At 36.2% G+C, this 16475-nt stretch overlaps 1 protein-coding gene across 1 annotated transcript; it reads left to right on the top strand.

Annotated features, from left to right (window-relative positions):
• Positions 1–14370, top strand: ZDBF2 (zinc finger, DBF-type containing 2). The gene is made up of 5 exons (XM_005874268.2): positions 1–75; positions 1011–1087; positions 2161–2266; positions 5211–5563; positions 6985–14370. The coding sequence occupies exons 3-5, from the start codon at positions 2207–2209 to the stop codon at positions 14057–14059; spliced, it is 7488 nt and encodes a 2495-aa protein (XP_005874330.1). The 5' UTR covers positions 1–75; positions 1011–1087; positions 2161–2206; the 3' UTR covers positions 14060–14370.
• The last annotated feature ends 2105 nt before the right edge of the window (positions 14371–16475 follow it).

Genomic DNA, 16475 nt, shown 5'->3' with positions numbered 1-16475 from the left:
AAAAAATTATTTTAATTTACAGATGTTTGCTGGGACTAATACAGCTGATGAAATACCTGCCCTTTTCTGCTGAAGGTAAATGACTTGCTACTTCTTAAAAATACCAGGTACCAGTAGAATTCAGAGATTGTATAAAAAGACCTAGTTAGTCATGCAATGCAATATAATCCCAGACCCCAAAGAAATGATCCTTTTAAGTAAGAATTTTATTAGTACATAAAGGAATGACATATTATTGGTTCAACCTATATCAGACTCACCCGGGAGCATTTTTAATATGTGGAATTGCCTGGGCCAGTGTGGCTGAGCGTGGACCTATGAACCAGGACTTAATGATTCAATTCCCCTGTCAGGGCACTTGCCCGGGTTGCGGGTTGCAGGCTCCATCCCCAGTGTGGGGAGTGCAGGAGGCAGCTGATCAATGATTCTCTCTCATTATTGATGTTTCTATCTCTCCTTCTTTCCTCTCTGAAATCAATAAAAAAATATTTTAAAAAAATATGTGGAATGTGCATGGGCTTGTCTCTTCAGCGGATTTTGATTCAGTAAGTTTTTCAGGTGAGTCCTAGCATGTGAGTTTTAAAAAATGCCGACAGGTGCTTCTGATTCATTGTAGCTCATTGTCATTGTAGCATGTATATGACACTGAAGATGATGGAAATGGCAGGTAATACTGCAACGGGAGTTGAAGGACATAAAGGTTAAAGATTTTAAAAATATTTGAAGTATTTCGATTTTGTGTGTGTGTATTTGTGATATTAGGTTCATGCTTTCACTTTGCCTTTCATTCAATGAATGTTTTCATTAAGAAAGCACTAAAAAGTTTTTTATATAATGATTTTCAACGTTTAGGTTTAAGCTCTAGGGTTCTCTCAACCTGAAAATTTTCATATCTATAAATACAATTTAAAGCTTGATTCATTTTGTTGCTTCAGATTACAAATGAAGTAAATTAATGGAAATAAGACTAAATTACAAGTAAGTCATTTCTTATATATTCTTTATTTCAGAGGCTGGTTTAATTGATTCACTTTCCACATAAGTGTGGGAAGTAGAAAAGTCAGTTTCTCATAATAAAAACTAATAGGTAAGTGAATGTTACAGAATTTTACTTAATGAAGCTATTTTCTGTTCTCGTTTTACTGGTTTTAAGACTGAAATAATTTTTAAACATTGATTTTAATGAGTCAACTTTTTCTGTTGCAGAGCCACCCTTCTTGTCAGAAATATTCATAATGCTATAGGATCATTTTGTTATATATTTCCCAACCTACAGTGTTTACAATAATTAGAATTTAAAATGTGATAAAATTATTTCTTACAGTTTTATTTTAACTTTAAGAAAACAGCAAAAACTGTATTGAATTTGTTACTCAAATAATCATAAGCTATATATACTTTGTGTCAGTGAGTGAATTGGATGTGGATAAAAATTACCTGGGAATTTAAAAAATTCTAAATTCTAGATTGTCTCAGTTCTGCTAAATCAAAATTTTTGGGGATGATTTTGATATTCATTCTCATTTAGAAATCACTGCAGTATGTAATGTTTAAAGGATTATAGTTTTAAGGGGTAGAAACTTGGAAAATATTTGTAGAGAAATCTCATTACACCACTTGGAAAAAAATTCCTCATTTGGTTTATGTAATTGTCAGAGAAATGTCTTGCATTTCAGAGGTTAAATTTGTTGTTATTTTTATTTTCAGCAACTTTGTTGGGTAAATTATTTCAAAACCTGCCTCTTTCTGGACTAAACAGAAAATCCAAGTGTGATCTTTCCTCTCATGACAGAGAATTAGATGTTATATATGACATTGGCAATTTAAGTAACCTGGGATTTTGTATAGAAACATAATGGGAAAATTCATGAGCCTCATTATTGTATAGAAAATATATGATAGTAACAACTTAGAAATAGTAATTTGTCTTTAAAATTGAGTATGGTATTCTTCAATACTGTATCAGTCCTAATGCTATCATCTTTACTTTAGATTCACTGATTGATCCCGTAGCTCATGGGAACAAGCCTTATCTATTTTCATAATTATGAGAAAAAAGAGTGGTTAGGTTTCAAGAACGAAATTCTGTTCTCTGATATTAATCATAGCTATTTTCCTTGTGATAGTAAGGAATTGTGATTTTTGCCATTTTTTCCCCAGTCTTTGAATATTCAACGACAATACCTTTTGACTTTGATTATTCAACATGCCGAACAGATACGGATATTGCAGCTATTGCCTCCTGCGCTATACCGATCTGGACGAGGTGAGAGGACCCTGTTAATATGGTTATTACACCTCAAAGGACTTATGAGTGACTACCTCTTCTTTCACATTCTAGTCATTTAAAAAAATTCATTCATTAAACAGATCATAATAACAACCTTCTCATTGACAGACACTGTTTAAGGTTCTAGGGGTATGACCATGAACAAAACCAGGTCCTTTTATTTATGAAAGTTATATTATGGTACAATCAAACAGAAAATAGATATATAAACTTAATACCTATGTCAGATTGTGATAAATGTTACGAGGGAAATAAAATGAGGGAGGGAGTATAATATTAGGTACGGTGGCTGGCTAGCTGAGGTTCAGGAAATAACATTAGTTGGGATTTGAATGAAGTGTAGGAGCCAGGCTCGCTTACCTCTGGGGGAAGAATTTCTAGGTAGAGAGAACAGAGAGCAAGGGCAGAGACCCTGAGACAGATGGATGGTTGGCATGCTAACCTAAAAGCCAAGTGGTCATTGTGACTGCAGTAGAGGGAGAGCGTGAGGTGGGAGAGGGTTGAGTGATAGGCAACGAATTCAGAGAATTAGATTCTGTAAGACGTTGTAAAATAAGGTAAGGACTTTTAGTTTTATGCTTTGATGAACAAAAGTTTTACATTTTACAGTAGTTGAACTTTGTTTTTCTTTTGTTGCATGTGTTATGGGTCTCATAAGGATTGCCTGATCCAAGGTCATGAAGATTTATGCCTGTGTTTTTCTTTGAGTCTTAAAGTTTTAGTTTTTACATCTAGATCTTTGATTCACTTTGAGTTAATGTTTCTAGATGATGTGATTTAATTAGCTCCTAAAAGCCTTGTCTCCAAACAGAGTCATTTTGGCAGTTAGAACTTCAACATATAAATTTGGCGGGAACAGAATTCAGTCTATTATAGCAATTACAATTGATTGAGTTTCAGATTTTAAACCAATTTTGCATTCCTGGGGAAAAATTACACTTGATCATGGTGTATAATGCTTTGTATGTGTTGCTGGGTTGGTTTGCTAGTAAGTATTCTGTTGAGGATTTTTGCATTTATGTTCATAAAGGAATCATGTCATAGGTAAAGTTGTAGTATAATCAAGTTCTGGTTCTGCTAGTGCTAAACTTGCATCTTATATATCAAACACAGGTTTTTAACGTGAAAAAAATCTGTTTAGTGGCATTTGCCTTGTTTAATTATCTAACAGTAATCACTTAAATTTATATTAAGGAAAAGTTTTTATTATTGTGATTTCCACACCTCCACCTTTTAAAAAAGAAATACTTTTTAATGCTGGTTATAAACACGAGGAGGCAGATAATAAATCTCAAAGCTCTTTTTAATATTTCTCTCATAAATTATATCATCACTTGACTGGGAGATTATCTGTTGAACCTTTGATAATGATAAAATATATTAAATCTTTAACAGCACGTTTTATGCAATAAGCTCTTGTATAATTTTTTTTTTTGCTTAAAGTAATTTTTAGACATTTAGATATTCCTGCACTAAACGGACATTTAAAAAGACTGTGTTAATGACAGCAAAAAATAATTTGTCCTATCTTTGAAAGCTCAAATTTCAAGGCTTTGGAGAACTATTAAGGCAGTGAAGAAATAAGGAACTCAGATGTGGCTGAATATTAAACAAAAACAGTAGAAACGAAAAGAAAGAAAAATAACACTATCTTAGAATTCTATAGTTAATAAGTATATCATTTAAAAGGAGGTGCAATAGAAACGTTTTATTTTACAAAGACAAAAACTATGTCTAGCAGACCCTTAGTAAAGGAAATAGCAAAAGTATTTCTTCAGGTGTAAGGAAAAGAATTCCAGTTGGAAGCTCAGAGATATGGGAAGGAATAAAGAGCAATGGAAGTGTAAATATGTAGGCAATCTAAACAATTAATGTCACATGGGATCAACAGAAATGGCATATAAATTGGAAGGGAAGTAAATTTAGTTAATTGGACGTTGCATTGCTCAAGAAGAGAGTAAAAGTAACAAATAATTTTAGACTTTGATAGGTCAGGTTGCTTGTTATATACTGTTCCCACTAATGGACTAGTATATCTGTAACTACGTTAATAGGAACAAATTGGAATAATAAAAATAGTTCACAAGACAGCAAGAAAGAAGAAAAATAGGGACATTGTATTAGCAAGAATAATAAAAATAGATTTAAAAATAAAAACAAAGATTAGATCCAAATATATTGCGGAAAATATAGATTTGGTGCTTGAGTTAAACTGTATGCAATATTTTACCAGAGGCCCTAGTCAGATAAATAAGAAAAAGAATTACAATGATAAAGATTAGATAAGAATAAATAAAACTATTCTTATTCGTACACAATGTGATTGTGGAATAGAAAATTCTAAAGTTATCTAGATAAACTGTTAGTATTGATAAGTGAGTTTAAAAACTTGTTGGGCTGACATAAAAAGATACTGTACTTTTACATACAAACACCACACAGAAAATGAGATTTAAAAAAGATATTTACACCCTGGCTCGGGTGGCTCAGTTGGTTGGCATCATCCCGAGCACAAAGAAGTTGTGGGTTTGATTCCTGGTACAGGGCATGCAGGAGGCAGCCAATTGATGTTTCACTCTCACATAGATGTCTCTCCCCCTCTCCTTTTCTCTCTGAAAATCGATACAAAAAAATCTTAAAGAAGAGATGCTTGTTATGCTGTGATTAAGCATCATTTTTTGCACAAATCGCCCACATTTAAGAATATTCTCTTAGGAGAGACTTAGACAGATGTAATTATTATATCTAAGAGAAAGGTAATCTTACGGATTTTAGATGTATATTTTAGAATTGCTTTATAGAAAGGGTATTGCAACGTATACGCCTATCAGGAGTGTATTTGTAAATGAATCCATTTTGTGAAACTCTCTCTGCCGAATATGACCCATTTAAAAATACTCAGTTTCTTTCTTCTGTACAGCATGTGAACAGTCCGGAACACAGATTCATGACCGCACAGAATAGAGAACGGATGGGTGGTGGTAGTGGTGGTGGTGGAGGAGGAGCAGGAGGAGCAGGAGGAGCAGGAGGACAAGGAGGACAAGGAGGACAAGGAGGACCAGCAGGACAGGGAGGACCAGCAGGACAAGGAGGACCAGCAGGACAAGGACCAGCAGGACAAGGAGGACCAGCAGGACAAGGAGGACCAGGAGGATCAGGAGGAGCAGGATCAGGAGCAGGAGAACGAGATGCTGAGGTCCCCAGTAGTAGTTTGATGGAACGTTTCTTGCAGGATGTCCTGCTGCACCACCCCTATCATTATCAAGAAAGCAGGTAAAGTAACTGAGTGGAATAATATTAGTACATAGTTGTTATTATGTGTTACAGTAGATATTTGCGTTAACATTCAGCCCTTCTTAAAGTGCATCTTTGAATCAGGGAATATAATGTGAAATGGTATCTAGTAACTCCCCTTTGCACATTGCCATCTTGATGGATTTCATGATTCTGCGTGTCTTTTTCTTCCTTTCTTTTCTTAGCCAAATGATGCAAAAATTGATTTTATTTTGAGCATTTTGTGATAGTGTTTAAGACAAATGGAGATACTCCACTAGGGTTCTGAAAAACTAGGGTAGAGTGGTTATTGTACTGCAATTTTATTGATTAGAGTTCAGAAGTATGAAAAATTATGGCAATTTTTGGCTCTTCATGATATTATTTTTGATGCCAGTGTTAACATTTTTATTTTACAATACCAAAGCACTATCTTGATACTAATTGCGATAATATATTTTTTATATGTATGCATATTCTCTTAAGCAATTGTGGCATCTCTCAAATTTAAAAATATGTAATAAAGGTATTTTTAAGTGTTAATATATTTAAAATTTTTATTATTTTTCAATAGACTATATTTTTAGGTAGTTTTAGATTTACAGAAAAATTAAGATAGTGCAGAGAGTTTTTATATACCCCCTCACCCAGTTTCCCTATTAATAACATCTTACATTAGTGTGGTACACTTGTTACAGTTAATGAACCAATGTAATATATTAACTGAATTCTGTAATTTATTAAGGTTTCCCTAGTTTTCACCTAATGTCTTTTTTTTTTTGGTTCAGGATCCCATCCAGGATAATCAGATTGCATTAGCTTGTTATATCTCTTTAGACTCTTCCTGGCATTTTTAATTTTAATAGGCATTACAAAATTTTTCTTCATATAAACTCATCTATATTCCTACCAGTAGTGTGTTAAAGTGCCTGTTATTGCACCTTTACCCAAACAATGTGTTAAAATAATAATAGTTAATACCTATGAATGATTACTATTTTCCAGTATTTAAAAAAATGTTCTTTACATGTAACAACTAGTTTACTTTTCAAAACAATCTAATGAGGGAAATAGTATTATCTCCTTTTTGGGGGGAAGGGGAGGCCTAAAGCCTAAAAGGTTAAGTAACTTGTGTTAAACTTTATGCTATTTGCTGCTCTGATAACCAAAAAATGAGGCATGGCTTTGCATTTTTCGTATGTTTAGGAGCCATTTGTGTTTATTAAGTAGCAATTGGTGGAGCTACTTCCAGCTGCACTCATTACCTCACTGAAATGCATTATACAGCCTGGTGTGATTAGCTCAATTATTTGTCCTCTAAGAATCTCGCCTAGGATAAAAAGAAAATACCATTGTGTCCTTATTTTAAACATTTTAAACAGATATTAAAAATTTTTACGATTTTCCCCTTTTCTTTTTAGATCAGGACCAAATGAGAATAACGCCCCGCCTGCTGGGAATAATGCACCTGCTGGAGATGACGCAGCTGCTGAAGTGGTTCTCATGGATGACTCTGCTTCTGAAGAAATGGCTGATGATGCTCCTGGAGCCAGAGGAGAGATACCCACCCACAATTCTGAACCTACTGGAGAGTTGCATTCTAGACCGAGTGTATCACAGGAATGTATGCAGGGTGTTCCAATTCGGCCATCAGTTATTCAAAAATTGGAGAAGGGGCGGCAGAAGCCCTTGGAGTTTGTTTATAAAATTGGGAGTGGCCTGAAAGAATTTAATCCAGTAGGTGTTGGTCAAGCTACAAATACTGGGAAAAACCCACTAGGTCCCTCAGTGATTTCCACTGCTCCTGCTCGTCCTTTGCCCGAGAGTTCTAATGCTCGACCAGTTATAACTAGTACTGCTAGGTTACCAGTAGCAGCCAGTTTGGATTCGGTTAACAAATGTGACCCAAACAAAGTTGACAGATCCCTTGAACAGGGAGACGGGGGCTCTAGAAATCCTATGCCCTCAACCAGTCTAGAAAATTCTTCACGTTTAAATCCGAAACCTAAAGAGTCAAATAGAAAATCTGTATGTATAAATCCAGATAAATCAGTTATACAGGAAGATGTAAAATCTCGGGGTAAAACTCTGTCACCTGGCTTTCAATCACGTGCATCTATGGGTGCTGAGGGTTCCTTAAATGTTGAGTCAGTTTCCAAATTAGCAGTTAACCCCACAGTCAATCAGAATAAAACTGATATGCCTTCTAATAAAGGAACCTTTGAAGGTGCCATTCCAAAGCACCATGAGAAATCCTTTCCTAATATGGATCGTACCCAAGACAAAAAGCAGGTGGTTTTTAACAAGCCAGCCTCTGTGGAACAGAAATGCTCAGTGATTACTAAAATGGACTTTGCTTGTGGCTCTCAGTCAGTGTCTGATCAACCTGAAGTGGCTGTACAAGATCTTTGCAGCGAGGGGCAAATTGACCAAGAAGACAAGACCTATGAATCAAGAGCTTCTGAGATGAGTTTTGATTGCAGTTCCTCTTTTTATTCAGTGACTGACCAACCGAAAGTGACTGCCCAAGAAACAAACCTTTCCGAGGAAGTGCGTGATGATTTGCAGCAGAACAGCAATGAATCTTGTGTTTCTGAAATAAGTTCTGTTCACGATGGCCCTCTGCAGTTGGCTACCAACCGAATCCAAGTAATTGTTAAAGGCACTAGTGTTCAGAAGGCAGTGCATGTTCGCCTGGTTGATGAAAGCTACGACTCCAGTGATTCTGAGATGAATTTTGATGGTGACACCTCAGTTCAGCCAACTGATGACGACGCCCAACAGCCTGCAGAAGAAGTAGACCTTCCTCAGGAGGCACCCATGGACTTAGATAACAATTATGGATCTGGTAGCTCTGACATAAGTGCTGGTTCTGTTGTACCACTTCAGTCAGTGATTGAGGAACTCCCAGTGGCTGTCACTGAAACAGAACCTCAGGAGAAGGTGTACACTGGCTTGGTTGATATGAACTATGGATCGAGTTGTTCTGAAACAAGTGTTGGTTGTGATGTTTCTCTTCAGTCAGTAATTGTCCATCCCCAACCGACTGTCAAAGAAGGAACCCTAAAGGAGGGGCCTGTCTACCTGAAAGATGACAACAAATCCAGTAGTGCTCAAGCACATCTTGACTGTGATACCTCTCTCGAGGCAGTGACTGATGAACCTCAGAGGGCTGCTGAAGAAAACAATCTTCCGAAAGAGAACAATGACCTTACAGATATGAACTGTGAATATTACAGTCCTGAAATGAATCTCCACACTGATGCTCAATTAGTGGCTGCCCAACCTCAAGTAGCAGTTCAGGAAGTAAACCCTCAAGAAGCAGCTATTGACCTGCAGAATAAGAGTGCTAACTCTAGTGTTTCTGACCTAAGTGTTAATTCTCATGCTTCTCTTCAACAGTCCACTAATGAACAACCTCCCGGAGCTCTGGGCGACATAAATATGAAAGAGTTAAATGTTGATGTGGAAGTTAAGAGCTATGGATGCTCTAGCTCTGAGTTCACTTTTGATTCTGACCATCCTCTTCTGTCAGTTACTGAGCATTCTGAGCTGAATGGCGAAGAAATAAGGAAAAAGGACATTAACATGGAAGATGAGAGCTGTGGGTCAAATAGTTCTGAAATGACTTTTAATTCTGATATTCATCCTTGCCCAGTAGTTGACCAACCTCAAGTAGCTGAGGAGGAACCTGTTGATCAGGTAAATAAGAATAATGAATTTTGTGGTTCTGAAATGGCTTTTGATTCCAATGTACCTCTTCCTTCAGAGACTGATCAATCTGAAGTAGGTGTTAAAGAAGTAATTAATCAGAAAGAAGACTATAAACACTTAGGAAGGAAGAATGATGAACCCAGTGGTTCTAAAATAAGTTTGGATTTTTATGTCCCTCCTCTTTCAGTGACAAATTCTCCTGGAGTTCTTGCTAAAAGACTGAAACTTCAAGAAGAAGAACCGATGCACATTGAGCCTAGTGTTTCTGGATTAAGTTTGAATTATCACTCAACAATTGGACATTCTGAAAACCCCAGTGAAGAAGTAAACCTCCAGAAAGATGAGTATGTACAGCTGGAAAATAAGGGTAATGGGCCTGATGTTCCTGAAAACAGTTTGAAATCTTCTATTTCTCATTCAGTGACCCATCATCTTGACGGAGCTGTGAAAGAAATAAACAATCCAAAAGAAGAACAAATAAAAGACAAGGGTAATGAATTAAATGTTTCTGAAGCAAGATTGGATTTTGGTATCCCCCTTCAGTCAGTTATTCAAAGAACTGATGTAGTTCTTAAACAAATGTTGCTTCAAAAAGAAAAGCATGCTGCCTTTAGCAGTTCTGAAATAAATTTAGATTCTGATGTCTCTCATTATTCAGTGACTGAACCTCAAATAGTTGTTAAAGAAAAAAATGATCAGAAAGATGAATATGTTTTAAAAAACAAGAGTGATAAATATAGTGGCTCTGAAATAAATGTCCTTCCTCATTTGATGACTGCAAAACCTCAGCTAGCTGTTTTGAGGGAGGACCATGTTGACCCAGAAGTTGAAAGTACTAAATCTAGAGGTTTTGATATAAATTTGGATATTGGTCCCCCTCGTCCATCAGTCATTGAGAAATCTCAGCTAGCCCTTTTGAAGAAAAAACATGTTGATCTGGAGAACACAAGCAGCAGATCTAGCGATTGTAAAGTAAAATTGGGGTCTAATGACCCTCTTCAGCCATTGACTGCACAATTTCAGAACGTGATTCAAAAAACAAACCTGTGGGAGGTAAAGGATATTGACATAGAAAATAAAGTCGATAAACCTAGTGAGTCTAAATTAATACAGGATTCTGATATTTCTCCTCAGTCTGTGCCTGATCAACCTGAAGCAGCTATTAAACAAATAAACCTTGAGAATGAAGGTCATGTATACTTGGAAGATAATAACAGCCAATATAGTGGTTCTGACATGAGCTTGGATTCTGATTACTTGGCTCAGTCAACAGTTGATCAATCTCAAATAACTATTTTGGAGAAAGAGCATATTGAGCTAGAAGATAAACACCGTAAATCCTGTGGTTCTGAAATAAGTTTTGACTCTGATGACCCTCTTCAGTCAGTGGCTGAGCAGGTTAGAGAAACTGTTAAAGAAATAAGCCTGTGGAAGGATGAGGATGTGGAAGAGACAACGGATAAATCTGATGGTTTTGCAATTATGTATGATTCTAATGTTCGTTTTCAGTCAGTGGCGGGCCAAACTGAGGAAATTATTAAGGAGATTAACCGTTGGAAGAAGCCTGTAGACATGGAAGGTAAGATTGTCAAACCCAGTGATTCTACACTAAATTTTGACTCTAATGAACATGTTCATTCTGTGGCTAATGAAATTCAAGAGGCTACTGCAGAAATAAATCTTCTGAGGGAGGGACATGCTTGTCTGCATGACAAGGGCTATGATCCCAAGGATTCTGCAATGATTTATGTTTCAAATGTCCATTTTCAACCAGCAGTTGAGCAACCACACTTTTTGGAAGAGGAACATGCCAATTTGGACGATAAGAGCAATGATTCTGGTGGTCCTGAAATAAGTTTTACTTGTGACGATCCTCTTCAGTCTGTGGCTGACCAGCTTGAAAAAGCTGGTAAAGTAAGTCTTTGGAAGGAAGGCCATATTTACCTGGGAGATACCTATAAACTATCTGGTTATCAAATAAGTTGTGACTCTGATGCTCCTGTTCAGTTAGTGGTTGGTCAATGTCCTGTGGCTGTCAAAGAGATAAACTTGGAAAAGGATCATAATGACTTAGAAAATCAGCACTGTGAACCGAGCATTTCTGGAATAAAATGTGATTCTGGTATTCATCTGCAGTTAGAAGTCGACCAACCTCAAATGGTTTGCAAAGAAATGAACCTTCAGAAGACATCGCATCTTGGCATGGAAGAAAAGACTAGTGATTCTGAAATAATGTCTGATTCTGATGTCCCTCTTCAAATAATAGTGGATGAATTTCAGGTGTCAGTCAAAGAAGCAGATCCTCCAAAGATGCTGTTGGTGGACCTGGTGACCGGTGATAGTGATTGTGAAGTGATTGCTGATTCTGATGCCTCCTGTCAGCCAGTGATTGACTCACCTCAAGTGACTGTCGAAGGCATTGCCGGTATAAATGCAAAAAGTTTTGATCTAGAAGGTGCATGCTGTGACTGTTGTGATTCAGAACTAGGATATGTTTGTGAAGGCTCTCCTCAATCAGAGTCAAACCAATCCAGAAAGACTTTCAAAGTAGTAAACCAGAAGAAAGACTATATCATTCTGGAAGAGTCAGCCTGTGAGCCTTATGGTTCTGAAATAAATGTTCAAAAGGATGCCTCTCGCCAGTCCAAGACTCACCAACCACCAGGGCCTGATAAAAAAAGGGCAAAAAAAAGTAACCCAAGAGGCAGGAGAGGTAAATCTACTAGTCCTAAAAGAAAATGTAATTGGGAAGAGACTTCTCAGCCAAAGACTCGTCAACAGCGGAAAGCTAACAAAGAAGACAACACGCAGAAAGATCAGAAAGGCCAGAGAGGCAAGCGTGGTCGACGCAGTGTTTCTGCAAAGGGCCGTAATGCCTCGCCTGAGTCAGCAGACCTTCAAATGGCTAATGGAGATAACCGTTTGAAGCTGAAGTTAAAGTTAAAACGTACAGATGTAAAAAATAAGGACTCTAAAGCTTGTGTTTCTGGGGTGAATATTCAGTGTGATCGCTCTTTTCAGTCTGACAATGACCGGACTCAAAAAGGTGTGAAGAAGATGTCTTTTAGCCTGAAAGAAATGAAGCGTGATTCCTATTCAAGCTCTGGTTCTAAGGGTGATTCTGGAAGGAGATCAAAAAAAGCAAAGTTGGTTTTGGAAGATAAGGCTGATGAACCAGTTCTTGAAGCCTTGCCTCATGTCCCTCCTTCATTTGTGGGGAAAACATGGTCTCAAATCATGATAGAAGATGACATAAAAATTAACACTCTTGTGAGGGAATTTAAGGAAGGTCGTTTCCACTGTTACTTTGATGATGACTCTGAACCCAGGAAAGTAAAAAAAAAATATTCGACTGAAGAAAGAAAGATTGTCTCATCAGACCTAAATGACACTGCATTCATTGAAGTTCTGTTAGAATGTGATTATAATGTTGATGACTTTTCAGTAGCCTTAGATAAACCTAGCCATGACCCTATAGAAAAGATGCCTTATGAACAAACCTGGCGAGTGACTTCTAGATGCCAGACTGTAAAAGTCAGCAGTGGAGCTCAAACCAGTCTCATGAGTTACATAGTGACAAAAAGAGTAAGTGAACATGAGACATACTCGCCGTCACTGAAGCGTTTACTTTTACCCAACGACAGGAGACCAAAAAAGAAAATCCAGATTGGAAGATTTGAATTTCTTGAATCATATACTAACATTTTGAAGCCTTTGCACCCCAATGCCTTAGTCTATGTTGTTTCTTCAAATGTTAAGCTGAATGAAGGTGAATCCTTCAACGTCTCTGAAATTAGCCAGCAGAATGATAAAAACAATCAGGACATTAACATCCAGTACAAATATAAACTGAGTTCCTTTGATTGTTATGACCCATTGAATAAACAAACTGTAATTAATCCTCCTCTGAACACAGAAATACCAGAGTCTGACAGGAATGATGACTGGATTCAAATTCGCTTTAGTGACCTAACCTCCAGTGAAGGAGATGACAATGCTCATGTACAAAGCTCTACTTCATCACCTTTTATAACAGTGTCAGTAAGACATGAATTAACATCTGACCAGGGGGCCAATGGGTCTTCCGTATTTCTGGCAAAATCAGAGATCTTGAAATCTAGTGAAGTTCCGAAAGAGAGGAATTTCCAGTTAACTCTCTTAAAAGGTGATGCTGCCAAAATCTCACAAAAATCAGTGAGAAATAAGTACTTAAAAAGTAAAAAGAAAGTTCAGAGAAGGAAGGTGACAACTAAGAAGAAGCCAGGTTTACCCAAAAAGGTGTACAGACCAGTTGTTGTTCAGGAAATAACCAGAATCACACCAGAAAAACAGTCAACTTGGATTCCTACCAAACTAAATGATATAATTAGAAAGTATATTTCAAAATACTCTGTTTTTTTGCGTCGCAAGTATCAGTCCAGGAGGGCTTTTTTTGGAATGCATCTTAAAAAGACAAAATCTGCTCTCAGTAGGTTAAAGAAGGCGAAGAGACCAGCCAAAATGCTTTCAAACTCGGTTCCATCAGCTGATGCCGAAAAGCAGTTCAGTGCTGTCAAGAGCTCTTCTCCCAAGCAATGTGTGCAGGATTCTTCCAGCATTGCAGAAACTAAGAGGAATGGTAATAAAAAACGCCCCAGAAGAAAGCAAAAGAAGCGTCCTAAACCTGTTAGAGTATATGAGTTGAGAAGCTTATATTCTCAGGTGCCATATTCTCATAGAAGGATGACTCGCCTATTACACAAATTGTTGCTCAGCAAGGCAAACAAGAAGTGTTTGTGCTGAAGCTAGTTGAGATTCAGAGCTTCACTTGAAATATATTTGGTAATTAGAGAACATAGCTTTCCCAACTTTGGCGAAAAAATTAACCAACTATTTTGCTATAGACATCACATATCAGAACTTTTATATTATTTTAAAATTAGTGTTTAAGGTCCTTTTTTAAAAAAGATTCAAAAGACCCTTTGTCCATTTGCTATAGAAGAGCTTCATCTTAATTTATGTCACATAATTTAGCACAGAATATATAATTTTCTCCCCCAACTCAAGTCCCTCGTATTTATTTTATCTGATTGTATCTCATGTCAGCAGGTTATAACATTATAAGATTTAATATGCCAAACATTTAATGCTATCTTATTTTTACTTTTCAATATTGGAACAATGACTATCTACTTATATTCAGTGTGTCTCAGAATGGCACTATCAACATTGTATTCTAACTGGATAATTAAAAAGAAGAAACTAATTATCTCAACTTTTGAGTGAGGTTGACTTAATCACAAACGAGATATGACTTAACCTTTCTTTCAAAAGCATTCCAGATAATGAGATTCCATAATCTTTAATCCAGATTTTAAAAACTGCCTGGTAATTTTATACACATAGCACAACTCTTTCTGCTTTATTTAAAATGGATCTACAAGTCTCTAACTTTCCACATCTGGACACATGCACATACACAATCTCTGTAATAAACAATCTCTGTTTTCCTTTAGCATTATTGTATCTTAAGGGGAAAACAACCTTGCCAATGTGAGTATACTTTTCTATCACCTTTATTCCCTTGCACTTGAAGGGTTGGTGGTTTAATATGAGAATCCAGGTTATCTATGGCCGTATCTCTTAAAAATATTTTAGACACTACCATACTACTTTTAATAGCTTAAACTGAAATTATTGGTTTGGTAATTTGATTACCAGACCATTGATCGTTGTCATGAACCAATTACGTATTTATAATCTTGATACCTGAAAAGATCTAATAAAATCGACAAACCAATGGAGGCTCGTTTTGCAAGTGAGAAATTATGTATTTGAACATTAGGTTGGCTTTCCTTGAACTTGCTAACTACTTTATTTAAAAAAATGTTTTATTGATTTCAGAGAGAGGAAGGGAGTGGGATAGAGATAGGAACATCAATGATGAGAGAGAATTATCAATCTGCTGCCTCCTGCACGTACCCTATTGGGGTTGGAGCCCGAAACCCGGGCGTGTGTCCTGACCGGGAATCGGACCGTGACCATCTGGTTCATGGGCCGACGCTCAAACACTGAGCCACACCGGCCGGGCAACTTGCTAACTATTTTAATGATCAAATAGAAGATGTTAATATAAGCAGATTTTCAGTCTGAGATACTCAGAATGTGTTTAGATCCTTTATTCAAGGACATTGGTTGAGCTAGTTCAGATGGGTCCATTTATCCTTAAGCCAAGGATTCTGGATTATTTATTGTTAATGTTAAAGGAAAACATGAATTTAAACTATATTGTATAAACCATACTTCATTGAAACTATATCAGTGTACCATGATTTCAGAGATATAAGTGTGTTGTTATCTTAGAATTAATGAAGTATAGTGTTGTAACAGTTGATTTCTAAGTGTAGTTTTATTTCAGGGGCCATTATTTAACCTGTGCATATGCTATGATGGTGTTAATTTCTTTACTTCTAAATTTATTTACTTTTAAATTTAAAACAGTAACTATGTTGAAAAAATGGACAAATGTTTATATTTTTAGTTGTAAAGCAACTTTAACTTTGCCTCATATAAAATATTTTAATTTCCTTTCTTAAAATATCACTGTGGATCACTGGTTTAAAATAATTTTCCAATTTTAATTTAGGAAGAATCCTGTCCTACTGATTAGGAAGTACAAGCAGCTAATATATAAGAATATCCTATTTGTGGGTATTGGTGTCTCTTTTCCTATGAAATAGACATATAATTCCCCTAAGAACTATCAGTAGGCATTCTGCATACTTTTAGTGTAAATTTAAAAGCTACAGATCATATGGAAATAATGCACTGTGAAATTATGATGTATCATATCTGTTGTGATTACATCATGCAAAGAGGACAGTTCTTATCATTCAAATGATCAAACATAAAAATTTACTAGCTTTTCCACGTTAGAAACTCTTCTAGGTTCCATTTTTTTGAGAAGAAAAAGGTTTATATTTAAAAATTTCTATTACTAAAAATGTTAAAGTATACAGTCCTGATGTGTTTTAAAACATTTTGGAACTATTTATCTAAGTTTCTGTAATCATTATTATTTTAGACAAGCTTGAGAATGGAAAATTGTAAAAATTATAATTTCAGTTAAATTAGAAATGAGTTACTTTCAGAATTTGGTAGGTTACAAGATGTGCCCCTTTGTCAAAATATACTTTGGCTTCATTTGCAGATTAAACAG

This window comes from Myotis brandtii, unplaced genomic scaffold (genome assembly GCF_000412655.1).
Source record: "Myotis brandtii unplaced genomic scaffold, ASM41265v1 scaffold43, whole genome shotgun sequence".
Classification (NCBI taxonomy): domain Eukaryota; kingdom Metazoa; phylum Chordata; class Mammalia; order Chiroptera; family Vespertilionidae; genus Myotis; species Myotis brandtii.
Note: the sequence above shows the minus strand (reverse complement) of the source record. Positions and strands in the feature narration are given on the sequence as shown.